General features: G+C 41.3%; 1 protein-coding gene across 2 annotated transcripts in view; it reads right to left on the bottom strand.

Annotated features, from left to right (window-relative positions):
• The window catches only part of NUCKS1 (nuclear casein kinase and cyclin dependent kinase substrate 1), a 31,239-nt gene extending 5,466 nt beyond the window's left edge, over window positions 1-25,773 (bottom strand). For both annotated transcript variants that reach the window (XM_055334018.1, XM_055334019.1), the window contains exons 1-4: window positions 25,678-25,773; window positions 6,744-6,793; window positions 3,800-3,905; window positions 1,109-1,164 (exon numbers count right to left, since the gene is read on the bottom strand). In XM_055334018.1, coding sequence (XP_055189993.1) covers window positions 1,109-1,164; window positions 3,800-3,905; window positions 6,744-6,793; window positions 25,678-25,694 — 229 coding nt within the window. In that variant the 5' untranslated portion in view covers window positions 25,695-25,773. The remainder of the gene's footprint in view (window positions 1-1,108; window positions 1,165-3,799; window positions 3,906-6,743; window positions 6,794-25,677) is intronic.
• Window positions 25,774-27,062: the final 1,289 nt, after the last annotated feature.

Genomic DNA, 27,062 nt, shown 5'->3' with positions numbered 1-27,062 from the left:
AGGCAGGTGCCAAACCGCTGCGCCACCCAGGGATCCCATATGGCCACTGTTTCTAAGGACTACTTGTGGCAAAACTATCCTTTGCTTGTTTTTTTTTTTTTTTAAGATTTTATTCATGAGAGACACATACACAGAGAGAAAGAAGCAGAGACACAGGCAGAGGGAAAAGCAGGCTTCATGCAGGGATGTGGGACTCGATCCCATGTCTCCAGAATCATGCCCTGGGCCAAAGGCGGCACTAAACCCCTGAGCCACCAGGGCTGCTCCTTTGCTTGCTCTTTACCCCAGAGTTCATCACCATCTCCCTTTTTTAGAGCTCTATGTCATTAGTATTATATATGCTCTTTTATTATTATTATTAAAGATTCTATTTATTTATTCGACAGAAAGAGAGCATGAGAGTGTGTGTACACACGCAAGGAGAGGGGCAAGAAGCAGGATCCCGCTGAGCAGGGAGCCTGAGGTGGGGCTCCATCCTAGGGCCCTAGGATCATGACCTGAGCTGAAGGCAGATGCTTAGCCACTGAGCCACCTGGGTGCCTCACGCTCTTTTAAATCTATTTAGTTTGATATTTGTTCATGTAAATAGTTTTCTATGTTAATTGTGTATGAGAATAATCTGCACAATTAAAGTAAAAATAAAATTTTTATTTATTGTATTATTTTTTTAGATTTTATTTATTTGAGAGCATGAGCATGGGGGAGAGGGAGACGGAGAGGATGAAGCAGATTCCCCAGTGAGCAGGGACAAAATATGAGGCTCAAACCCAGGACCCTGGGATCATGACCTGAGCCAAAGGCATAGTCTTAACCACCTGAGGCACCCAGGTGTCCCTGTAAATATTTTTAAAAAACAAAGCCCCAATGTTGCACTGAGACCTACTGAATCAGAAATCCTGGAGTAGGACAGAGCATGTAAGCATGTTAACAAACCCTCACAGGAGACTGGAGGTAAGCCACCAGCATTGAGCTCTTCAAAGACGGAAACATCTTTGTAATGCCAGTATTTACAACAGTGCTTGGCATTATTATAAAACCGCATATTAAAGGGTCCAGTGAATAAAAAGACATACATCAATCACCTATTACATTAAAAACTGTTTGCTACCTGCTGAGTGAGAATCATCTTTCTTGGTCTTCACATCTTTTTCTTCGGAGTCCTCACTATAAAGGAAAGGAGGGGAAAAGTTTAAAAGTCTTAGATCAATCTAACTGAACACAAACCACTGGTATCTCTAACAGGGGAAGAATCCTGAAGAATACCTCTTTTGTAGATGAAATATTCAAACCTGCTGAGGAATGAAGCTGGTTCTATTATTTCCCTAGCTTCACAGGGGTAGGGGTGCTAATGAATAAGCACAATTTTATGTGCTTTTGGAAAATACTGCTTCCAAAGACCCAAAGGAAGAAAAGACAGTATCTCAACATGGGCTGAAAATTTCTCACCTGTGGATAAGGCCTGGTTCACAAGAACATTTAATAATAAAAAATACAATTCTCTGTTGTCAGAGGCAGAGTACAAAAACACTGAAAATAAATTACCTAATATGTGAATGGTGGGAAAGTAGGCAAATAAATAGCACCAAATACAGATGCAAAACTCACCTAGTACACAATTATTAAAGGAGATTGGGAGTGCAGTTATATAAACTACAATATCCCTAAAAACTTACCTAAAACAAAATGAAAATCAATCAATTAATCATCTCATATTTTTTGCCTCCAATATTTCTAATATATCAAAAACCTCAACACATAGATCTGCCTCGTATCAGGAAGAAAATAAATGTCAGGCTCAAGAACACCTCAAAGTAAAATAAGGTGCCTCAAAGCTCAATGGAAAGTTTTATAAAACGGTTTTTAGTCTCACAAAGATGCACATTTTATGTCCTTACAAATCTTAACTTGGCAATCTGGGTTCTAGTGTCTTGTTTTTGTCATTAATTAGTTGTATGATCTCAAGCAAATCACTTGGTACTCTTCAGTGCTAAAATTTTACGATTCAATGAGAAATTCTGACAAAAAAAAGAAACGCTCATCCATGAAAACTGCCTTCATAGCTTTTTCAAACAGCAGGTCTTATAAATCTCTTTTAGTATTTCCTATAATCTAGACCACACTCAAATGACAAACTACCAAACGCAAGATTCCTGAACAAAGAGAAAAACCAAATATATTTTTTTACTAAGCAATCTGATCCAAGGCACACTGTAATTCTGAAACCTGTGACTATTCTAAATGTTTTTATGCAAAATAAGCACTTAATTCGCAAGTCACAATTTTGAGAAACTATTGCTTTCTCTAGTTCTTTTATTATTGAGTTTATAAAGACCATTAATCCTCGAATCCCATTATAATGAAGTCGAGTAAAAGCTGAAATTTTAAGTAGAGACCAGTAGAAAACTCAACCAACAATGGTCTGAGGAAATAAACTGTACAAGACACCTAATACAAATGGCAATAAAAATTCTATTTCAACCACTCCTGATACTTAGGAAAGAAAAATAAAACCAAATGATTAGAACAAAGAAAAGTTTAGGCTAGATATATAATTATATTGATGAGACATTATAATGGGTAGTAGGCCACACAAATCCATTCCTAAGAAAAATACAAAAAATGAATATAATGAAAGAGAAGCAAAGTTGGGCTGCTATATAAAACTGGATTAGAGAGATACACTACAAAACCATGGGATACTTGTTGCCCCACAACATAATTTTGCCTTGTTTTTCCTCAAAACCATGTTTCTGAAATTTTCTAGGAAAGAAAATACTGGAGGTAAATACTGTTACTTCTACAAATTTAGCATTCTGTGAATTCAGAATGGAAAGACTTCTGTGTGGGGCTTCATTTTATTAGATTTTAGTACTTGAAGTTAAGTATCTTGGAAGAACTGCTAAGATAAATTTTATTTCTTTGAACTTTCCTATGTAACAGTATTATCTGGAAGTAGTATAGCCTAATGGTTAAAACGTGGACTACAGAGTCCAACAGATATGGTCCCAAAACCTGTTGGACAATTCGCTGGATAACGTTGGATAAATCACAGAACCCTTCTCTAAGCTAGTATTATCCTAGTAAAGAATTAAATGATGATGAATACAAATTAGCAGATAATAGAGACCGGAAAAGAATCATAGATGGTAGTTATCATCATCATCATCATTAAGAAAGTCTTAAAGTTTGAGTATGAGAGTGTGTAGATCTGTGACAGAAGCAAAAATTACAATATCTAGCCTCATGAAGCAATCATAGATAAAAATCACAACTCCTCTGAACATGTTTATAAAACAAGGGAAAGGAAACTGCCACATGAATGATTACGGTATCTGAACAAAGGAGAATTGATTATAGATAGTAAAATTCAGAGGTGAAACAACCTAAGATTCTATAAGCTTTAGTTCCGATTCCGCCGTGTTGGGTGACTGAATGGGCGAGGGCATTCATTCTGCTAACACTACAATGAAAATGTCAACACTAATGCTAGGTAACAAATCACACACGTAAACAATCTCTCTGCTTATGTTCAGAAGTTTGAGGTAGCAACAAAAGCATTCTTGGAGATCACCTTGGATTCCAGGTTGAGTCCAAGCAAGCCTCATGACATTAAAGCAGCTCAGCTCTACATTCAAGAAGCACTGCCTGAGAGAGTAAGAAATAGGCAAAACATCAAGTGGACAATAAGCACTTTCCCACAGTAAATGGAGTGAATGGAGATTCCACCAAGTTAGAGATCAGAGCCAACCCTCACATCCAGCGTAAGCACAAGCACGAACAGATTAACAATGCCTCTTACCTATCCTCCTGTGAATTCTTTCCAGATCGCCTCTTATTTTTAGCTTCTCGGGGAGATGATCGAATTTTCTTAGCTGGAGGGCCTGAATCTCTTCCATAATCTTCATCTAAACAGATAATTTTTCAAATTCAATGAATTAGATTATGATTTTTACATGTAGAAATTGCCACTGTTTATTTATAAATATCTCTCATGCTACTTAAATGGTGAGGGGGTCAGGATTTCCCAAATAATTTTCTTTCACTTTTAAAAAGTAAATTGTTTTCTACCCCAGTCCCTTCTAGTCCTCATGTGTTTAATATATTTAATATATCCATAGCCAAATAAATATTTCTTACCAATTTATATCCTACCCTTTTAATTTCTTAAAGATATGCCATGTTTCGACATCTTCCAACTTATTTACTTGAAAACTATTAAACGGTAATAAAGCAATATATGCATTTTAGAATGTAGAGAGGACACAATTCTATAATCCTAACACAATTACTGTTATCAAGTAAATTACTTTAAAACCAAAGTATTAAATGTAGCATACTGACACTTAAGGGAAATACCTCCAATTTCAAAAGTCCTTTAACTAAAGAAAACTACCCAATCTTAAACATTGATTAATTCTTTTTAAAAAGACTTATTTATTTATTATAGAGGGATAGCGCATGCACGTAAGTGGGGGGAGTGGCAGAGGGAAAGGGACAGTCTTCCAGCAGTCTCCAGGCCCAGCACAGAGCCTGACGTAGGGTTCAGTCCCATGACCCTAAGATCTTGACCTGAGCTGAAATCAAGAGTCAGACACTAGGAACACCTGGGTGGCTCAGTGGTTGAGCATCTGCCATTGGCCCAGGGTGAGATCCTGGAGTCCTGGGATCGAGTCCCACATCAGGCTCCCTGCATGGAGCCTGCTTCTCTCTCTGCCTATGTCTCTGCCTCTCTCTCGGTCTCTCATGAATAAATAAATAAAATCATAAAAAAAAAAAAGAAAAGGGATCCCTGGGTGGCGCAGTGGTTTGGCGCCTGCCTTTGGCCCAGGGCGCAATCCTGGAGACCCGGGATCGAATCCCACGTCGGGCTCCCGGTGCGTGGAGCCTGCTTCTCCCTCTGCCTGTGTCTCTGCCTCTCTCTCTCTCTCTCTCTCTCACTGTGTGCCTATCATAAATAAATAAAAAAATTAAAAAAAAAAAGAAAAAGAAAAAAAAAGCCAGACGCTCAACTGACTGAGCCACCCAAGCGCCCCCATAATTGAATATTTCTAAAACTGTTTATTACTCTATTATATAGAATAGTGGAGATCTGGAAGCAGTCTGGAGCTTCAGTAATTATTAAATGGTTGGACACATTATAAATTCCATTATGAAATATCACACAACCATTTTTTTTAAATTTTTTATTTATTTATGAGAGAGAGAGAGAGAGAGAGAGAGAGAGAGAGGCGCAGAGACATAGGCAGAGGGAGAAGCAGGCTCCATGCACCGGGAGCCCGACGTGGGATTTGATCCCGGGTCTCCAGGATCACGCCCTGGGCCAAAGGCAGGCGCTAAACTGCTGCGCCACCCAGGGATCCCCGATATCACACAACCATTAACAGGAGTTTCTCAAATAACTTTTTGTAACAGGAGAAAGATACTCATAAGTAGGAGTGTGATGGGAGGGAGACAGAACCAAAGATTTTTTTTTTTTTTTTAGTATTTACTCGTGAGAGACACAGAGAGAGAGGCAGAGACATAGGCAGAGGGAGAAGCGGGCTCCCTATAGTGAGCCTGATATGGGACTTGTTCCCAGGGTCCTGGGATCGCAACCTGAGTCAAAAGGAGATGCTCAACCACTGAGCCACCCAGGCGCCCCAGAACCCAAATTCAATAGCAAGACTTCAACTACATTTTTATTTATTTATTTATTTATTTATTTATTTATTCATTCATTCATTCATTCATTCATTCATTCATTATTTATTTTAAAGATTTTATTTTATTTACTCATGAGAGATACAGAGCAAGCGAGCGAGAGAGGCAGAGGGAGAAGCAGGCTCCACGCAGGGAGCCCGACGAGGGACTTGATCCCGGGTCTCCAGGATCACAGGCAGCGCTAAACCGCTGTGCCACTGGGGCTGCCCTCAACCACATTTTTAAAAGGAGAGAAAAGACACAGGCTTTTTAAACAAAAAGATTAAAATGGTCATTTGCTAGCCAAGGGATCCTGAATAATATTTCTGCCCCAATTTCTTCATCTGTAAACAGTAACAGTATTTCCCATTTTATTAGAACTGCTCTACTAAGGATTAAATGAATAACTGCAAATATTTAACAAGCATTTAATAAATGTTAGTATTTCTTCCGGGAGGCTGGATTATATGTTATTACTCTTCTTTACATTTCTGCATTTTCTAAATTTTCCCAAAGTACACATATCTTTATAACTAAAATTGTATAAAAAAAAACCAAACAAACAAATAGCAAATGGATCTGAAAAATTATTAGAGTAAGGACATATTCTACAGAAACTTTTTATGGCTAAGATTTAAGACACACTACTCATTCCATGATGAATTAGTTCACAATTCAAATGTTTCACAAATATTCTCATGTTAGTTATTTTATCATGCAAAAACCTTAAACTACTATAAGGTACAAGTTTTGCTGTGATTATAACAGGAGAAATAGCTAATGAACACTGCATCAGAATTATTGTATATTTAAAGTGTGGAATCCAAAACCAGATAAGAAAAAAAGTATTCAAGTATTTACTATCAATGACTTACTAAGAAAAGTTAAAATCCATGCAAGTTCAACTTTTGTTTTGGGTGACACAGATCTTGACATAATTTACACAGTTTAAAAATAAAGAATAAAATTTATTTTAAAAGCATGATCTAAAAAAGTACGTTAAGTTGGCATTCTTTCATTATTAGTTGGCCCAACTTACAATTTACTGAAATCATGAAACTTACCAGCATCATCAGATTCCTGAAACTGTGAATAATCAACGACCTTTCTATTTCTGTAGAAAGAAGAGACTCTAATTAAGATCATAAAAAATGTAGGACTTTTCTATATTAGAACACAAGTTCCTATTTCATAAACAAAATTAGAACTAGCACTGTAAAAATTTTTCAACAAGTCTCCACCTCAGCCCAAAACCCTTCACGTGTTGCTGAAAAGTCTAGTTTAAACCAAAAGTATTTCAAACTACAATTCTCCGAACTGTTCTCATCTCAGTGATAGCTCAAATACTATTCTCTCCCTCAAAACCCTTTCAGCTCCCAAAACACACATAAAACAGCAAAATGCACCAAACTACCATATGTATTCATTAATGACACAGAGATATAACATGTGCATAAAAAAACTGTAATAAATGTTTTACATTTTTATTCTTACTGCTATACATATATAGATGTGTGTATACCTAACAAAATTATTACTGAGGTTTTTTTTAAGGCAAAGTGATTTTTAAATATAATGGTTACATTATAATATACAAATTATGATGACAGTAAATTAAGCCTTACACAGAAGAAACAAGTAACTGATTGAGTCAGGAGATGCTTTTTATTAAATGGTCTGTAATTAAGAAGTCTATGAAAGTCCCACAAATTTATTTATCTACTTGTCTCAGTGACTTTAAGTACTTCCTACTACGTAAGGGATCTTTAACAATCTGAACAAATCTCAATTTCCATTTTCCTACTTCATACTCTAAAAGTTTAAAATTTCTCCTTTAGAGATATATAAAAGCTTCAATGTCAGTATGCATATAGCCTGTCTTTGAGAAAAGAGCCTTGGAGGTACTGTACTAAATGGATACTGAATAAGTGAACTGAAAGTATTAAAAAAAACATACCAACTACCCTTACGCCTGAGAATATTCCTGATTTTATAGATTAAGACACCATTTATATCCAAAGACAGGATGCTCAGAATTCAAGCACACATAGAATTTCTTCATATGTGAATATAAAAGGTGGAGGAGTAAATTCTGAAAACATGTTTGGGGCTTAGATTGGAGGAAGGTATAGCCATATACCTTTGAAGAAGAAGAAAGATAGGTTCTTAAGGGATTTTGCCTTCTGTTTTTCTTTAGTCTACCAGCAATGAATTATCTTTTTATCATACGGCCTCAGTAAGTCAAGATGCAAAAGTATAAAACATAGTCTACATATGTTTTGTTAAAAGCAGCTGAGTTTATATATAAACAATGCCACTCTATTAGGAAAGTTAATTTTAAAAACGTGACTATTAATTCCACTTATATGAGATACGTAGAGCAGTCAAATTCATAGAGACAGAAAGCACGGTGAGGGTTCTTTCTCAGAAGTGGCTGTCTCAGTTGGCAGAGTGTGCAACTCTTGATTTCAGGGTTGTGAGCTTGAGACCGCTGTTGGGTGTAGCAACTATTTAAAATAAAATCAAATCTGGGATGCCTAGATAGCTCAGTGGAGTGTGGACTCTTGGTTTCAGCTCAGATCATGATCTCAGGGTCCAGAGATTGAGCCCTGAAGCTGAATCTGGTTGAGATCTACCTCCTAATCTTGTGCATGCTCTTTGTCAAATCAATCAATCAATCTTAGGAAGGAAGGAAGGAAGGAAGGAAGGAAGGAAGGAAGGAAGGAAGGAAGGAAGGAAAGAAAGAAGGGGAAAGAATGGTGGATGCCAGGGGCTAAGAGGAGGGGGATTAGTAAGTTAATGATATGTATAGTTTGTTTTGCAAGACAAAGAGTTCTGGAGGTTGAGTTTAAAACAGTGTGAATGTATTTAACACTATAGGCCTGTACACTTAAATTGATTAAGATGGTAAATTTCATGTGATTTTACTACAATTTAAAAAAAGAGTGAATCCCTGGGTGGCTCAGGGGTTTAGCCCCTGCCTTTGGCGCAGAGCGTGATCCTGGAGTCCCGGGATCGAGTCCCACGTCGGGCTTCCTGCATGGGCCTGCTTCCCCCTCTGACTGTGTCTCTGCCTCTCTCTCTCTCTCTCTCATGAAAAAATAAATAAAATCTTTAAAAAAATTAAAAAAAAAGATTAAAATAAAATTCTATCAAAAAACTATTTGGGGGCTGCTAACTAATTGCCTACTATATTTTAACAAAATAGTGATTTTTATTGACAGATGCTATGAAAAACAGTATAATGACCATTTTCTGCATTATTTAGGATCAAGATGGTACCCAAAAGTGGGAGTTTGAAATCTTAATCTCTAATAGTTAATGTACAGGTTCTGAAATTGCAGGCATAATAATTCTAATTTATCCATGCTGGTGGGATTGCAACTAAAATCATGATACAATTTCTGGGTACCATCTGCCAACAGATACATACATTCTATGAGACTATATAAAGGATGGCCAAGGGTATATCATATGAAGAGCAGCTGAATAAACTGAAATTAACTTGCAAAAGAGCAAATATGTTAGCTACTTTAAGGCTTTGAAAATAAGGGAGCAATAAACATACTGGCTTATTAGCTTCCTGATTAAGTGTGGGTTCAATATAAACAACTTTGTAGCAGTTAGCTAATGATAGTTACTTCCTTGATCTATCATTAGGAACACTCAGAAAGTTATTATCTCGTAAAAAGCACAGAATGTTTGTTAATAGGAATCTTGGGTTCTGGTTCTAGATCTTCGGGCAAATCACATGATTTTTCTGGGCCTCAGATCCTCCTCTGCTGGAACTAATGGCTTAAATTGCTGGACAGATCTAAAAAGTTATGCCATTTTTAAAAAAAAGTTTATTTAGGGCAGCCCTGGTGGCGCTGCGGTTTAGCGCCGCCTGCAGCCCAGGGCATGATCCTGGAGACCCTGGATCGAGTCCCACGTCGGGCTCCCTGCATGGAGCCTGCTTCTCCCTCTACCCCTCTCTCCCTCTGTTTCTCATGAATAAATAAATAAAATATTTAAAAAAAATAAAATAAAAAATAAAAGTTTAAGTCAACACTGGGCTCAAACAACCCCGTGATCAAGAGTTGGCACACTCTTCCAACTGAGCCAGCCAGGCATCCCTATACCGTAAATATACGTAAGATTATTATTAAAGTTCAAGGTAAAACTTTTTCTCAATTGTAAATGGTCACTTTCATTCTCTACACCACACATCTCAACTCATATCGCTGTACTATTTGTTTTCTGCACTAATTTGAGTTTCTTGAAGGTAACAATGGGCTTACATCCACATTTTCCCCTCAACATTTCTTTCTAATCACAAATCAAGGTAAAAAGTAGACATTCAAATGTTTTTTATTTTTCACTCTTAGGCCAAATTTACGAGCTCTGTTAGAAATCTAATTTTATAATACACTTGAGAGGATAATATCCAACCTCCTTAAAAGTCTTTGAAGGCCTTATCTTTTGCCACTTAATCAAGCAACCCAGAAATTTGTAATTCTTCCATCAAGTTATTTCTTATCACTTGTTCACGCTTCTCCTGGGCCTACATTTCTCCTTATGTCACTCCCACTCGTATCAGATACCTCACCTCCTCTCAATACCTTTAATCCTTTATTGATAACTATATAACCTACTAAACGTCTGTCTTCCCTACTAAATGTGAACTTGTGTCTCTTTCATTCAAAACACCAAAATTCAAGAAATGTGTTTAGGCGCACCTGAGTGGCTCAGCCAGTTAAGAGTCTGCCTTCAGCTCAGGTCAAGATCTCAGGGTCCTGGGATCAAGCACCACATCCTGGCTCCCTGCTCAGCAGGGAGTCGGCCTCTCCTACAGTTCATGCTCTCTCTGGCTCTCTGTCAAATCAATCGTTCAATCTTAAAAAAAAAAAAATATGTGTTTGATGAACAAATGGATTTGGCATCTGCAAATGGTCAGGGTGGGAAAGGGCATCATGAGAGAGCATATATACAGGAGCCTTCAGTTTAATTCCCACTGCCCTTAATGATAAAAGAAAATTTAATTTTAATTTTCTCCATATAAAATAACTAGTTATTTTAGATCTAAAAAATGTAAAAGGCTACTATTTAGAAATTTTTTCTACCCTAGTTTTCAACAAGCAGAACAACAACAAAAAATTGCTATGTAGACTATACTGATAGTATAGGAGTAATTAAATTTTTCAAAGTTAAATTCAAGGCCATTCCATTTGAAACAAAATATTTTACCTTCAATTATGTGAAAATGGCCGAAATTAACAGAATATCTCATGTACATAATAAATATCATTTATGGGGATCCCTGGGTGGCGCAGTGGTTTGGCGCCTGCCTTTGGCCCAGGGCGCAATCCTGGAGACCCGGGATCGAGTCCCACGTCGGGCTCCCTGCATGGAGCCTGCTTCTCCCTCTGCCTGTGCCTCTGCCTCTCTCTCTCTCTCTGTGTGACTATCATAAATAAATAAAAAATTAAAAAAAAAATAAATATCATTTATCACAGAAACCAGAAAACTTGAGTAAAGCAATTATAATAGAAGCAAATCTGTCTTAAGGATAACTAGATCCCGGGACGCCTGGGTGGCTCAGAGGCTGAGCGTCTGCCTTCAGCCCCAGGGCCTGATCCTGGAGTCTCGGGATCCGGATAGGTAATCGCATCCCACATCAGGCTCCCTGCATGGAGCCTGCTTCTTCCTCTCCCTGTGTCTCTGCCCCTCTCTCTCTCTCTGTATCTCTCATGAATAAATAAATAAAATCTTAAAAAAAAAAAAAGAGGATGACTAGATCCCCACCCAAAAAGAATATATCCATCCATAAATGTTAGAGGAAAAAGATAAAAATATTGAAATAAAGAATCTGAAATAAAGGATCTCATTACAATGATTTAGAATAATAATTCAGTTCATTTCCTGCCTTCTAAAGATGCTTCAAGGGTCCCGGGGTGGCTCAGCTGGTTAAGTGTCTGCCTTTAGCTCAGGTCATGATCCCAGAGTCCCGAGATCAAGTCCTGAATCGGGCTCCTGCTTCTCCCTCTCCCTCTGCCTGCCACTCACCCTGCTTGTGCTCTCTCTCTGTCATATAGTCTTTAAAAAGTAAACAGGGACACCTCGGTGGCTCAGTGGTTGAGCGTCTGCCTTTGGCTCAGGTCATGATCCCGGGGTCCTGGGATGGAGGCCTGCATCAGGCTCCCCACAGGGAGCCTGCTTCTTCCTCTGCCTTGTGTCTCTGCCTCTCTCATGAATAAATAAATAAAATCTTTAAAAAATAAATAAATAGGGACGCCTGGGTGGCTCAGTGGTTGAGCATCTGCCTTTGGCTCAGGTCGTGATCCTGGGGTGCCAGGATTGAGTCCTGCATCAGAGTTCCCACAGGGATCCTGCTTCTCCCTCTGCCTGTGTCTCTGCCTCTCTTTCTGTGTCTCTCATGAATAAATAAATAAAATCTTTGAAAATAAATTAAAAAGCTTCAACACAATAGTAGAAATATTATTCCACTACCTAGAGATTTACCTTAAGGTGGAAAGGGATTTTTAATGAACTTATGTATAAACTAAAAATTGAGAAGATATATTGGGATGGAAACAAATATTTAGGAGTAATATTTAAGTCTAATTAAGGGCATGAGAAGTTCTACTTCAAGTTGAAAACAAAGAAACATTATTTCCTCGAAATACCACTACTTAATGCCAAAGCTAAGCCAACTCCTCAGTGTAAAATGAGCATCAATAACTAGACAACAACCAGACCCGAGAGGACAAAAAATTTGACTATAGCACAGAAGGTTAAAAACACAGATTTTGGAACTGGGTTTAAATCCTGGCTCTGCCACTTACTAGTTGTATGTCCTTGAGCAAGTTACTTCCCCTCACTGAACTTCAGTTTCCTCACCTGTAAAACATGAGTAACAACACCTATCCCTGAAGATTGTTGTGAGTGCCAGGTACACAGGTAACCAACAAAAAGCAGCTATTATTACCTGTAAGTACTAACTTGTTCCCCCAGAATCCCCTTTCAATTGTGAACATACATGAGTAACACTTTTAATGAATTATTTTATTTTATTTTTTTTTAAGGTTTATTTATTTATTCATTCAGAGAGAGAGGCAGAGACACGGGCAGAGGGAGAAGCAGGCTCCATGCAGGGAGCCCGACATAGGACTCGATCCTGGGTCTCCAGGATCTCACCCTGGGCTGCAGGTGGTGCTAAACCGCTGCGCCACCGGGGCTGCCCATTAATGAATGAATTATTTTAACATGATGATCAAGTTACTATTTTAAAAAAATGAATGTCTTAGGGAAAATTCCCGAGAACTTTTTTTTTTTAATTCCCGATAACTTTTGATCCCTCCCCCCAAACTTTTAACATTTATTTTTTTTTAAGATTTATTTATTTATTTATTCAGAGAGAGCGAGAGAGGCAGAGACACAGGCAGAGGGAGAAGCAGGCTCCATGCAGGAAGCCCAACGCGGGACTCGATTCTGGGTCTCCAGGATCACACCCCGGACTGCAGGCGGCACCAAACCGGTGCGCCACCGGGGCTGCCCTCCCTCCCCCCAAACTTTTTTTTTTCCTCCCCCCAAACTTAACCACAAATACCCCATTGTGGACCAGAAGTCTTAATCAGTAATAGTTGATCGACACATATTTTTTATGTCATATGTATTATATACTCCATTCCTACAATAAAGTAACCTAGAGAAAAGAAAATGTTACTGAGAAAATCCTAAGGATGAGAAAAGAGATTTATAGTGCTATGCTGTATTTACTGAATAAATCTGCATAGAAATGGACCCATGCAGTTCACACTCAAGTGTTTACGGGGCCAAGAGTATAGGAACACAAAAACTTCAACTGTGTGTGCTCTTACTTTACAAACTTACATGATCTATCTAGGTTCTAATTTTTTTTTTTCTATCTAGATTCTAAATGTACCTTGGTCACAATGAACCAATTCCTGAATGATCACCAGAGGGCTCTGAGATGAGAAGTTCCCCCTTTTGCATCAGGTCAAAGTGCAAAAACAAAGGGTAAAGTGGGAAGCTGGACAAAGAACATGAAAAGATCTGGTTTTGGCACCAAATATGGATAACTCAAGCAACTCAAGAAGCAATAGGGACATTTTTCTTCCACTAATCAACTTCTTTCTACTAAATACTGAGAAGTCTACACCCCAAATGCTTTTATAGCAGCAACTAAGACCAAAACAATATTTGTGAAATGTGACCTACCTCCAACCAACATTCTGAAGAGTCAACCATCAGTGTTTAAGATGAAAATTATCACTTTTAAGATGACTTTATCTAACCTCTAGCTCTTTTTTTTTTTTAAGAGAGGGAGATACCAGGGGTGTGTGTGTGTGTGGGGGGGGCACAGGAAGAGAGAATCTTCAGCAGACTCTATGCCCAGTGCAGAGACTAAAGAGTCCTATGGTTGGCTTGATCTCACCATCCTGACATCATGACCTGAGCCTAAACCAAGAGTTGGACATTTAACCGACTGAGCCAGCCAGCACCCACCCCCCCTTTAAAAGTAAGCTCTTGGCCCAACATGGGGCTTGAACTCATGACCCTGAAATCACAAGAGTCACATGCTCTACCAATTGAGCCAGCCAAGTGCCCCTCTCTTTAACTTTATAAATAAGGAAAAAAAAAAAGCCCACATAATCCAGCTCTACTTTATAACAAGCCAGCAAATCAAAATATGGAGACCAATAACAAGTGAATAACTCTGGAGGAGGAAGCAGAACTTCCGATATATTCGGAAGTAAATTTAATTACATATTAAATTATTGACAACCTAAGCTTTATACTACTTGAAGACCACAAAACCATTTTCTCAAGGCAAACTGGAGCGCCTTTTAGACAATCTATTATATTATTTAGCTCAATCAACAGACTACACTTCCATTTCTACCCTAAAGAAGTTCTGGCCAATGCAGGGAAGGATTTTTTAAAAAATCCACCTTGCTAACTTTATAAAATTTAACAAGTTCCTCACTAGGCACTTAAGGCACATTTGAAATTTGAATTTTGAGAAACCTATAATAACCAAAGAAAAATTGTTTTTTTTTTTTTTTTTTTTTTAAGATTTTATTTATTCATGAGAGACACACAGAAAGAGAGGCAGAGACACAGGCAGAGGGAGAAGCAGGCTCCACGCAGGGCGCCTGATGTGGGATTCATCCCAGAACTCCAGGATCATGCCTTGGGCCAAAGGCAAGCGCTAAACCGGAGCCACCCAGGGATCCCCCAACATTGCTTTTTTTCACTCATCACCTGAGTGGTAAATACCTCATTTGGTCAGATGAATGAGATCCTGCGGAACAATGTTTTTCAACTGGCAGGTCATAACCCACAACTGGGTCCTGAAATGAATTTACTGGTGTATAAACAACTTTAAAATTACAACCAAGCAAATGAAAAGTATCAGAGAAAACCTTATCTAAATAATAGTAAGTTCCTGAAACTTGTTTCAGGTGGTTTGTATCCTCATATGCAGTGATCTCATCAAAACAGTTTGAGACCCACTGCTCTAGAATAGAAAGTGGATTGCAAAAGGAGATTTCTAAAGTCATTTTTATTTTTACCTTTACGAAAAACAATTTGTTATTGATCCATGGCAGCAAAAGAATAACATCTCTTCCTGTTTTAATTTCCTATCTTTTTAAATTTTAAATTAAGTGGGCTCCACGCTGGGCATAGAGCCCAACACAGAACCTGAATTCAGGACTCTGAGATCAAGAGTTGGAAGCTTAAATGACTAAGCCACACAGGTGCCCCCGCTTAAAGATTTTTAAAAAGTATTTTGAGAGAGAGAAAGAGAGCTCTCTATTTTGAGGAGCAGAGGGAGAGGGAGAGAGAGAATCTTAAGCAGGCTCCATGCCTAAGTGCAGAGCCTGACAAGCCCGGCACAGAGCTGGATCTCACAACTCTTGAGATTATGACCTGAGCTGAAATCAAGAGTCAGATGCTCAACTGACTGAGCCATCCAGGTGCCCCAGCTTGTTTTTTTGTTTGTTAGTTTTTAAGTAATCTCTACCCCCCAGTACGAGGCTTGAACTCACAACCCAGAAATCAAGAGTGGCATGCTCTACCAACTTAGCCAATCAGGCACCCTACTTTCCTATCTCTTTTAAAAACTTACTTTTCGCAGCTTTAGCACTCATAAAACCTATCCAAGTTTGGTGGGGCAGGAGGTAGGATGCTATGATGATGATAACATGAGGTGTACTATATGTACTAGAACTACTGGACTTTAGATGATCTAATCCAATCTTACCCCAAACTTGCTATCCTATCAACAAATATCCCTAGGAGGGAATTCTAAGGACCGCTTATGACCTCCTAAGGCAGCTTATTCTAAGAAAATTCCAATAATGAAATAGTTCTTTTTATCGTGAAATCTGCCCTCTCAAGTCCACTCACTGATTCTATCACGTGTATCTTCTGAATTACCATGGATTCAATCTAACCCCTCCTCCAAAGAAAGGCCCTTACACTTTATAGGACAGTTTCCACTTTTTTCTTCAGGGTTCCTTTAATCTTTCTTCATAACTTATTTCAAGTATCCTCATGACCTAATTGTTACCCTTTGTATCACCTGGGATTTTGTCAAGTTGATCAAGTAGTGCCCCAATCTAATCATAACATAGTACAGTTCATAAAGGTGTATATGGAGGACAAAGGGAGATCAGGATTATAAATTTCCTCCCCCTATTCTACTCTGTATGTGTACTAATGCAATCCAAGAACTCAACTGCCTCTTGGGCTATTATATCACACAATGTACTATTTATTGCAATTCCAGTAACTAAAGCCTCCTTTTCCCAAGACCTAAAACCTTTCTGTAGTTCATTTCAAGCATATTATCTTTCTCAACTTCGTATTATCCACAAACTTAATCAACATAAGCCAAGAACAAAGTCCTTTAAGGCATCAGTGGAAATGTTCTTTCAGGCTGACATCAATCTATGAATAAATAGATTTGTCTTCCCTGGGTATGGCTACTGAGGTACAAGTCCATCACAGCAAACTAGCATTCTGCCCACATTTCTTCATTTTCCCCACAAGGACCTCCTATGAAGCTCTGTCAAAATCCTTGTTGAAAGAGAAACCCAGGAAGCACATGGGTGGCTCAGTCAGTTAAGGGTCCGCTCAGGTCACGAGACAGGGCTTGTGGCTGGGCGTGGAGCCTGCTTAAGATTCTCTCTCTACTTCTGAAGAAGAAAAGAGAAAAGAAAAGAAAAGAAAAGAAAAGAAAAGAAAAGAAAGAAAAGGAAGAAAAAGAAAGAAAAGAGAAAGAGAAAGAGAGAAAGAGAAAGAGAAAGAAAAGAAAGAAAATGAAAGAAAAGAAACGAAAAGAAAGAAAAAAGGGCCAGTATTTTACTCTAATTTTTTAAAAAATAAATGGGTTTGTTTAAACCGATAGTGAAGTTTTAAAAAAAATAAACCTTTTTTGTTTGCACTAAATATTCCCAGGAACCACAAAATAAAACACAGCTAGTAAAGAGTAAAAGCAGTATGCTAAGATCATAAAGTTGTTTTATAATTTCAAATTTAAAGAATTTTCTCATTACAGATTTTCCCAAATTGTGTTCTGTCAAGATAGATTTTCTAAAGATTTCCTGGTCAGATCATTTTGGATATTATCACCTCCTTAAACAAGTGAAAACTTAGAAAGTTCTGCATTAATGAAATCTGCTTAACTTTGATCTCTCAAATTACCAATATTTTAAAAACAAAATCTGAATCCAATGCTTGAGATTCTCTCTGAAAGCCAACACCAGGAAGACTACTGACCTATGAGACTTTTTTTTATCATGCTGAATTTAAAATTATTACAAACAGCAGTTAGTTCGATGCACCAGATAGCTACTTCACCTAAATTCTCATTTAATCCCCACAATCTCAGAAGAGTTAATTAACATGAATTCAATTTTATCTGAAGAATCTAATGCTCAGACAGGCTCATGAACTTTCCTATCACTGCACTGCAAGCTATCAGGTAGTAAAGCCAACTTTCCAACTCAAGCCCATTAGAACCAATACTGATGGGGCATTGTTGTTGGCTGCAACCTCTCAAACCTTCCCCCTTTGTAGTTGTTCAAATTGAACTCTACAGAATGGAGACTACTGAAGTTTCTGCAGATCTACAAGTTCCTGTATCACTGCCCTCCCCCCTTGAAACTTGGGCCACTTGTCTCCCACCATTCTTCTATTTCTCAAAGATTATTCATATACTAAAGTATCTCAGGATGTTAAAAACATCAGTTCAGAGAAGTGAGGATACCTGAACTCAAGAGTTAACTCTTTAGAATTGTTTCATTCATCTTATGCTTCAAGTTCCTCTTGGCTAAGATTTGTTCCTTTGTGTCTTGTACTACTGTTACAACTAAACCTAAGATTCAAAAAGTCACAAGACGCAAGAAAACAGTAAGTAAAATGAACATTATAGGAAAGCACTCCTACGTGTTTCAAATGGAGGGTATAATTTCTGCAGAAAATGGGAGTGGAGTTTTAAATGATGAGCCAGGCAGGTGTTTATTAGCTCATTGTCACAATCTCTTACTAAATCCTTAATCAACTTGCTAATGTTTCAGGCTAGATACATAAATACTCTTATTTTTTTTTATTATAAATTAATTTTTATTGGTGTTCAATTTACCAACATACAGAATAACACCCAGTGCTCATCCCGTCAAGTGTCCCCCTCCGTGCCCGTCACCCATTCACCCCCACCCCCCGCCCTCCTCCCCTTCCAGCACCCCTAGTTCATTTCCCAGAGTTAGGAGTCTTTAAGTTCTGTGTCCCTTTCTGATATCTCCCACACATTTCTTCTCCCTTCCCTTATATTCCCCTTCACTATTATTCATATTCCCCAAATGAATGAGAACATACACTGTTTGTCCTTCTCCGATTGACCCACTTCACTCAGCACAATACCCCCCAGTTCCATCCACGTCGAAGCAAATGGTGGGCATCCGTCGCCTCTAATGGCTGAGCAATATTCCACTGCACACACAAACCACATCTTCTTTATCCATTCATCTCATAAATACTCTTAGATGACACTTCCTATTCCTAAAAGATCTTCCGTTCCACCATATTCTTTCCATATGGGAAAATATTGTGTTTAAAGGTCACAAATACAAATTTCCGTGAGTATAAGATAAAATATTAGATAAATAACATGGGCCAGATTTTTCCCAACATAAGTTGAGTGTAAAACCTATGCATTTAAGGAGAGAAGCTTCAAGCGGCTCAGGCTGAAGGGGCCTCAAATGTGCACGCTACCCACCCAGTGGAGTCCTGTCTGCAGCAGTGTCTTGGGAACCTCAGTGGACTCTTTTGGTTATTTTAACTCCACCAGGCACAAATCTGTAGCCCATCAGGCTTAGTGACTCACTCCACCGAAGGCAATGGCACATCACAAGTGTGGAGTACCTCACCACACAGAGGAAGACAAAAGCATTTGGGGAAAGGTAGATTTCAGGGGAAATTAAAATGAAGCAGTATCTTGATAGGATCAAAGTACAGTGACAATGCATGTAATGGGGTTAGCCTCAGGTCTGGGCACAAGTGGGCCCTATTTGTTGGCAGAGAAGCTGGATGTAGAATTGGGTTCAGCAGCGCCTCATCTGAAGCTCTGGAGTTGTAAACCAAGTTCTCCAAAAAGGACCTAGCTCTGACAGAAGTGTGGTGTTTTCATTCCTACTAATTTCAAACAGCAGTTTCTGATAGTCTCTTCTAGCGAACTGTTCTTAGTAGGAAAGCATAGTCACTTGAAGGATTGTCGTCTTTACAGCTGCAGCTGATCTGTGGAAGACAGACAGCCATGTCTGTTATCCCAGCCTAGTGAAGGGCAGAGTGCATGTACTTCTAAGGGGAGCTAATAAGGTTTACTTTCTCAAGTAGTTTATCTTTGGGTCATTTTAGCTTGATGGGTGAAATATCCTTGAAGATCACCTTGCTTATTATTAGCAAGTAACTAGAGAGGTGCACAATTCAAAAAACAGACGTGCAAGAAGTGGCACCTGAAAACATGCAACACCCAACTGAAACACTCTGGCAACCTGTGGTCTCTCTGCCTAAAGTATTTCAAAGACCTGTAATTATGGCTATTTAGATAGTAGTTATTTAAAAACATGGTGATGCAATTCTCTAACCACCCGTTCTACTTCTCAGAATCTATATAGAAATAGGTTTTTTAAAACAAAGGGGATGCCCAGTTTGACCACAGTGGTCCTGTGCTAAATCCAATTATTTTCTATTGTGCACAACATGGCGGTCTGTTAAGTGCTAGCTCTAGTTTCAATCCAAGAAGCTACTTCTTCATAATCTGGAGTAATGAGGTCATATTTATTTCTATCTTTGCAGCTGAGAATTTAAAAATGCGAACAGAAGTCACACTTCACAGCAAACTCAATAGCTCCATTATTAAGTTCAAGTAGTCAAAGTTTGCAAAGCCACCCATCTGGCTGTGTAGGCTCTAATTCTAACTCCAGAGGAGCACCACTCACAGGACTACGTATGCTGCCCTGGAATTACACAGTATAGTGGTGACCTTCTTTTGTATTTCTGGCAAAAAGACCACATACAAAAAAAATTAGTAAAACCAACTGCCCTTTCCTTATTCAAAACTACTTTCTCAAAAAAAAAACAACTACTCTTTATTTCTAAAGTTGAAAGAAACCTATGAAAACTGTAAAATGCTTCATAAAGTCATGCTACTATCATTCTAGTGGAGTGCAATATCTCCATTATACAAACTTAAGCAGAGACCAGGGCCCACATTGCCTGATCCCGGGTTTCTTTTGCTGCACCATGTTACCTCCCCCAAACGGTTTTATTTAAGACACTAAAAATTCAACCACTTACCTTAATTTGTAACTTGTCAAGTTAAATCAACTCCAATTTTTAATTAATCTTAATTTTTCTTCTAATTTTAACATACTGAGTTTTACAAAGGGTGTTGAACCTTTCCAAGTGCCAGGTTTTTTTTTGTTTTTTTTTTTTTTTTTAAAAGCCTTTTAAAAGTGAGCTCTACACCCAATTTGGAGTGTGAACTCATGATCCCAAGATCAAGTCACATGCTCTACTGAGTCAGCCAGGTGTCCCCTCCTTTTGTCTTTTAATATGATGTATTAGTAGTAGATTTTAGGTTTTGTTCCTAGGACAAATCCAACTTCACCATATAGGTTTTTAATACACATTGGATCCTGTTAGCTAACATTCTGTTTGGTGTTTTTGCATCTATACTTGCATGTAAAACGAGTCCATTAATTTTCTTGTAGTGTCCTTTAGTTGGCTTTTAAAATCTAATCACTTAATTTTAGTCAGGGGATAAATGCTCTTGTTACAAAATGTATACACTGAAAGCAATGCCACTTGTCTAACATTCACATTTTCTCCCAAGTGTCACACTATTTCACCGCTTTTCCCTCTCCATTCAAGTTAATGTTCCCATACCTCCTTCATGTCCTCCTATTCCAACAATTTTTCACCCTCCTTCCCCACTTTAAAGTTGATGCTCCCCATCAAAGCCCTATTATGAATTGTAAACCCTTCCACAGGTGGCAAAACGCGCCACGACCATGAAAACGAGTAATACCCTGTGGCAGTGTGTCTCATGGGGCAGATCACCTTGGTTTTGGGTTGGTCATACTTGGGCCCAAATTCCTGCTTTTCACTTCTTCACAGGTGAACTGGCCCAGTTAATTTAGCCAAGCTTCAGTTACCTCACATAGGAGATGAAAATAACATATACCTTGCTGGGAGAGTTATTTCAATATTGTGAAATACGTGTAAAGTTTCTGGCAGAATATTTGGCACAAAAAAAGTTGCTCAGTGGTGGCTTGAATTTCAACGTGATTTTACTCTTTCCAAAACTGAAGGTTGAAAAAGTACTCCTGTTAAAGGTCCACAATCTCTAATTAATCCACACTTAGAAATTCAAAAAGTTCTGAAACCAAATGTTTCAGGTTTACCTGAACAGTGAGAGGGCTTTTTTGTTGCATTTCTTTTTTTAGTTGTGAAAATTCAGTTTCATTACAGATAATTAAGGTGTTTGATTACATAAGTACTACTGCTGAACTCACTGGTGATGACCCATTAGTGCACAGTATAGGCCCCATTACTTTTAAATATTTTGGAAAAAAAATTAAACTTCCAAACACACATGGCCCCAATGATTTCCAACTATACAGGGATTGTGGACCTGTACTACATTCTATGTGGAATCAAATACAGTAAACGCAAATCTAGTAGAAAGGAGAATAGCTAAAACTCATGCAGTTTAAATACAGTCTTGCTATTATTTCTACATTTTAATTCCTTTGGCTTCAAAGTCATCGCTGGTAAACTTAAGGAATTGGACTTAATCTGCAAAGTTGTTTTTTTTTTTTTTTAGTTTTTCAAAAACATGCTTTTAGTTAAAAAGTATCTCTGAAAATTATTTTTAAGTTGAGTTGAAGAAAACTGCTCTTATTTAAAATAATTTTATATCAACCAGTATGAACCTATGCTTTCACATCTAAACTTTAAGGTTAAAGGTTCCTTGCAAGCTCAAGTACTAAACAAAAACCAACCAGATATCAAGTACACTTACATTACGAAGAAAGGAGCAAACACTGATCTGAATGACTTGGATCATTTTCAATAAGGGAGGAGCATAGTATATGTACTAAGCTGAATTTCAAGAAACCTGGTTTCTAGTTTGGGCAAGTCAGTGAATCTCTGAGCTTTCTTTCTCCTCTTTTACAAGTAATGGTATTTTCATTCCTTCTTCCCAAGAATCATGGAAGCACTTTGAAAAGTTAAAAGTGCCATATACTACAGTAACATCAATAGTTATGAGGCAGAAGGTAAAAGTGATTATTATAAGGGTGAGGATGAGCAGTCCTGAGAATTAGGACATCTAGGTTGTAGGCCCAACCTTTGCATCCAGGGTGTGATGCAAGGCACTTCACTTGTCCAGGTCCCCATTAAGTCACTTGTAAAACGAATCTGCCTAAATTTCCTTCTAGCTCCAAGACTGTAATTTCATGCTCTAAAATTGAACCCAAGGCCTAAAATATTTGAGCTCTCGTTTATATGCAGTGAGTCAGATGCAGTAAAAAGGCAAAGACAGCAACACTATATGAACAAAACTTAGTTATGTGTTGCACGTGTCTATGGAAAAACCTGCTCTAGCTCATCAGTTTATTTCCTGCACACGGAAATTGGTATCAAGCAGCCATTAGCACAGTTCTAAATATCTTCTTTAAAAGCTCAGATCAGTATTAAAATGAAAAATATTTACAGTAAATACGAAAACCAGAAAAAGTTCCAAAATTACATATAGGACTAAAGGGCAGAAACCCTAAAAGATGCGCTGACACTTATTTTCCAACTTGTGCTTTTTTTGGGTTCATTTTAAAACAGGTTGGTCATTCTGATATCTGGTCAAGCTCTATCATTCATTTTTTTATTAAATGCCCCCAGGTATATAATATAGATTCTTTATTTACACTTTGGAACCAAAGCAGTTCCCTAAGGCAGGACCTTTTTTATTGCAAAATTTAACAAACCACCAAACTCAAGTTTAATTATTTCTGCTTTATTATTGGTCATGAGTATATTAAAAACTTCAAATAAAGTTACAAAGAGACTTCATAATCACTAAAGTATATAATCAGAAACCAAGTTGTCTTAAAATCAGTTAATATGAAAGTCACCCCAGAAGCCAATAAATTAATTTCAGAATTCTTCGGTTAGGGGCAAATAGACAGTTAAAATTAGTTTTAACAACATCATCAACAAGAAAAAAGTCGTGCAGAAGTCCCAAGGCCTCCAAAAAAGGGGACAGAGCCATGCTTAACATATCCCCACCTGGTGATACCAAGAAACAACAACAAAGTTTTCAAGTAAAAGAAAAAGAAAAAAAAAAAAGTTCCGTTCGTGCAATATCTAAATCCGGGAACACAGATTCAGGCGGATGAGTCTAATAAAGTCACAATAACATAAAAAGTGATCAAAATCTAGTGAACCAATGTTGAAAGGCAGAAAAAAAAAAAAAAATCCAATTTCACCACACAGTTTACTTCCAGAGACAGGAGATCCAATCCAGATGAATCAAATCTTTATTACGATATTGTCTATTTAACCTGATCCTAAGGAAAATATTCTACAAGAACTGATGAGTACATTGATCAATTTCCATGCCAAAAAAAAAAAAAAAGGGGGGGGGGGTAATGCGTACTATAATCTGAGCAATCTATTCAGACTCCTTGCCAGAAAGTGGGCAAAACTCTTCCCGGTGGCGATGGTGAGTTATCAGAGACGCGCGGGCAGAAATTAGAAGGCGGAAAGGCGGTCAGGTAGGTAGGTAGGTAGGCAGGCAGGTAGGCAGGTAGGTAGGCAGGTAGGTAGGCAGGCAGGTAGGCAGGCAGGTAGGCAGGCAGGTAGGCAGGCAGGCAGGCAGGCAGGCAGGCAGCGCTCTCCTGACGCCCACCCCGAGCGCAGGGTGCGGTCCGCGGCCACCGCCGGTGGGAGACGGACGATCTAGCCGGGAGAGGAGAGCGAGCGGTGCGGGACAGACCCTTGCCGGGCTCCACACCTGCCTTTAGAGCTCTAGGTCAAAATACTCCCGTTTCTCACAAAACTTGGAACGAAGACGGGGAAGCAACGACCGTCACGACATGTTGCGTCTAGACCTTCACCTACTCAGCGGGCACCAAGCGCAGCAGCCAACCCCTACAGCGAAAGCGTCACCGACAGTGCGTTGGACCAAGTCCCGCGCCACCGCCCTCCACGGGCCGCACCTCCCGCACAACAGCCAGGCCCGCGGCAGGGGGGCGAGTCCACCGCCCGCGGGGAGCAGCAGACTTGTCCAGAGCCTCAGAACCGAGTCTACGGGCCACCGGCACCGACCGCTTTTCTTTTTTAGGTCGTCGCGGGGGAGCGAGAGGGTCACCAGCACGTCCGGGGCGCGGACGCCGAGGGCGCGGAGACCGCGGCCGCGGGAACGAGAACCGCGCGGGGCCTGGGCCGTGCCGCGCCGCTAACCCGCGCCTTCCCGGGCACGGGCGTCTCCCGAGGAACGGCCGTTGCAGGCGGAGGGAAACGGCCGGCGCGCCGCGGGGAGGGGCGGGGGGAGGGGCGGGGCGGGGGGAGGGGGCGGCTAACTCGCCCCGGGCCCCGAACCCCGAGCCCCGAGCCCCGAGCCCCGAGCCGGGGCACAGGAAGCGGCCACTCTCTTCCAGGGCCCGGTCCCGGGCTCCCGCTTTCGTCGGGAGGGGGGAGAACGGGCCCCGCCCACGCCCGGCCCCATCCGGGAGGCGGGGCCCCGCGGCGACCCTGCAGGCCAGAGGCGGGGCCGGCGGCAGGGTGCCCCTCCCCCCCCGCAGGGAACACCCCCGTCCGCGGGAGACGGAGGGCTGGGCGCCCCACCCCCACGCCGGCGGAGGGGCGAGGGGCGCCGGGCGAGGAGGGGCGGCGGGCCGCGCGGGCGTCCCCGCCCCTGCCCACGTGAGGCGGGGAGCAGGGCCCGGGCCGACCCCGCCGCTCGCCGCTCGCCGCCCCCCCTCGCCCCCCCTCGCCCCGCAGGCTCCGAGGGGGTGGCCCCGAGGGGGTGGGGCCTGGGTGGGGGCGCTGACTTCACACCCCTCCCCCTCCGGCCGCGGGCGGCTCAGGGAACACCCCGCCCGCCCGCCCGCCCGCCCGCCCGCCCGCTCGCTCCAGTGCGGCGGGTGGGGGAGGCAGCACAGCAGCCCGGAGCTCCGCAGCGGCGCGGGGCGGGGAGGAGCGCGCATGGGCGCGCGCGGCCGCCACCCCCGCGCAGCCCCGCGCAGCCCCGCGCAGCCCCGCGCGCCAGCGGGGCCCCCCACGCTCAAGGGCGCGCGCGGGCCCCGAAAGGGAGGAGGCCGCGCGTGGCACCGGGAGGGCCGACTGCAGGCCGCCGTGCCCCAGGGCCTCACCACTCCCCCCACCCCCGTCCATCCCGCTCCAGGCCTCGGACTCCGCACTGACCTGACAGGCCGAGACATGTTCGCTGTCGAAACAGGACCGAGTCGAGAAGCCAAAGACCGGGACCCCCCCCACCCCGCGCGCTCGGCGCCCCACCCCCCCCAACTTCGGCCGATGGGGCCGCTGCCGCCGAACCCCGAGCTGCTGGCTCCTCAAGCTCCGCTGCTGCTTGGTCCAGGGCCCCTTAACCAGGCGAGCCCCCCGCTCCCCCGTCTCTTCAAAATGGATGAATCAAACCAGCCGAAAATGCGCCAAAGCCGCGGTGCAACCAAACCCCCTAGGGCCTGTGGGCTCCGCCCCATCGCGTCCGGTCATTGGCGGTTTCTGCCCGACGAGCAGAGCTCATTCGTCCGTTTGAATCATCACGTCCCCTAGGCCCCGCCCCGCGCGCCGGCAGGCCCCGCCTCCTCCGTGGGGTCCTGCTAGTCAAGATGCCCTGAGAGCGCACGGCCGCAAAACAAAAATGGTCGCTGTTCGGCCCGCCCCCCCGGTTTCCACTCCGGAATTGCAGATTCGTCTTGGGTCGCGTCGCGGAGCGACTGGGAAAAAAAAGATTCACGTAAGGTTCAATGTCATTTAGTGGCGCTTTAATGATGTTTCATTTCGCCGGCCTTGATCATCTAGAAACTGCGCCGATAGCGAAACCCGTGGGATAGGCAGCTGATTCGTCACTAAGGGGGCTGCTTCAGAATTGGAGGGAAATTCCATAGGTTCAAAATTGTTGACCTTAAACGCACGAGCCCTTTCACCTGGCCAAGAGCACTAGCCCTCAAGGGCCCCAACCGCTGTCGGCGCAGAGAGGCAGGATCGGAATCGAGCGAGGACTTCACTCCCGGTTTCCATTCTCCATTCTGGACCTTGAGATCCACTTCAGGGTCATTAGAGCCCCAGTCTCCGGCATGACTCCAGGGGCTTAGGGATCAGAAGCCTGAGCTCTGAGGCCACAGCCTGTTCCCATTTGCACCCCAGGTCCACGACTTAGTAGTTGAAGGACTTTACCTCGCTGTGCCTCAGTTCTTTCAAGTGTACGATGGGAAACGAAGATACTTAACCTCATAGGGATATTAGGATTGAAATGGGTGGCGCAGCCGTTTGGCGCCCGCCTTTGGCCCAGGGCGCGGTCCCGGAGGCCCGGGATCGAATCCCACGTCGGGCTCCCGGTGCATGGAGCCTGCTTCTCCCTCTGCCTGTGTCTCTGCCTCTCTCTCTCTCTCTCTCTGTGTGACTATCATAAATAAATAAAAATTAAAAAAAATTATATATATTTATAAAAAAAAAAGACTTGGTTGAAGGCAGCCCAGGTGGCTCAGCAGCTTAGCGCTGCCTTCAGCCCAGGGCATGATCCTAGAGACCCAGGATCGAGTCCCATGTCAGGCTCCCTGCATGGA

This window comes from Nyctereutes procyonoides, unplaced genomic scaffold (genome assembly GCF_905146905.1).
Source record: "Nyctereutes procyonoides isolate TBG_1078 unplaced genomic scaffold, NYPRO_anot_genome, whole genome shotgun sequence".
NCBI lineage: Eukaryota > Metazoa > Chordata > Mammalia > Carnivora > Canidae > Nyctereutes > Nyctereutes procyonoides.
The sequence above is the reverse complement of the archived record's forward strand: the minus strand, read 5'-3'. Positions and strand labels throughout refer to the sequence as shown.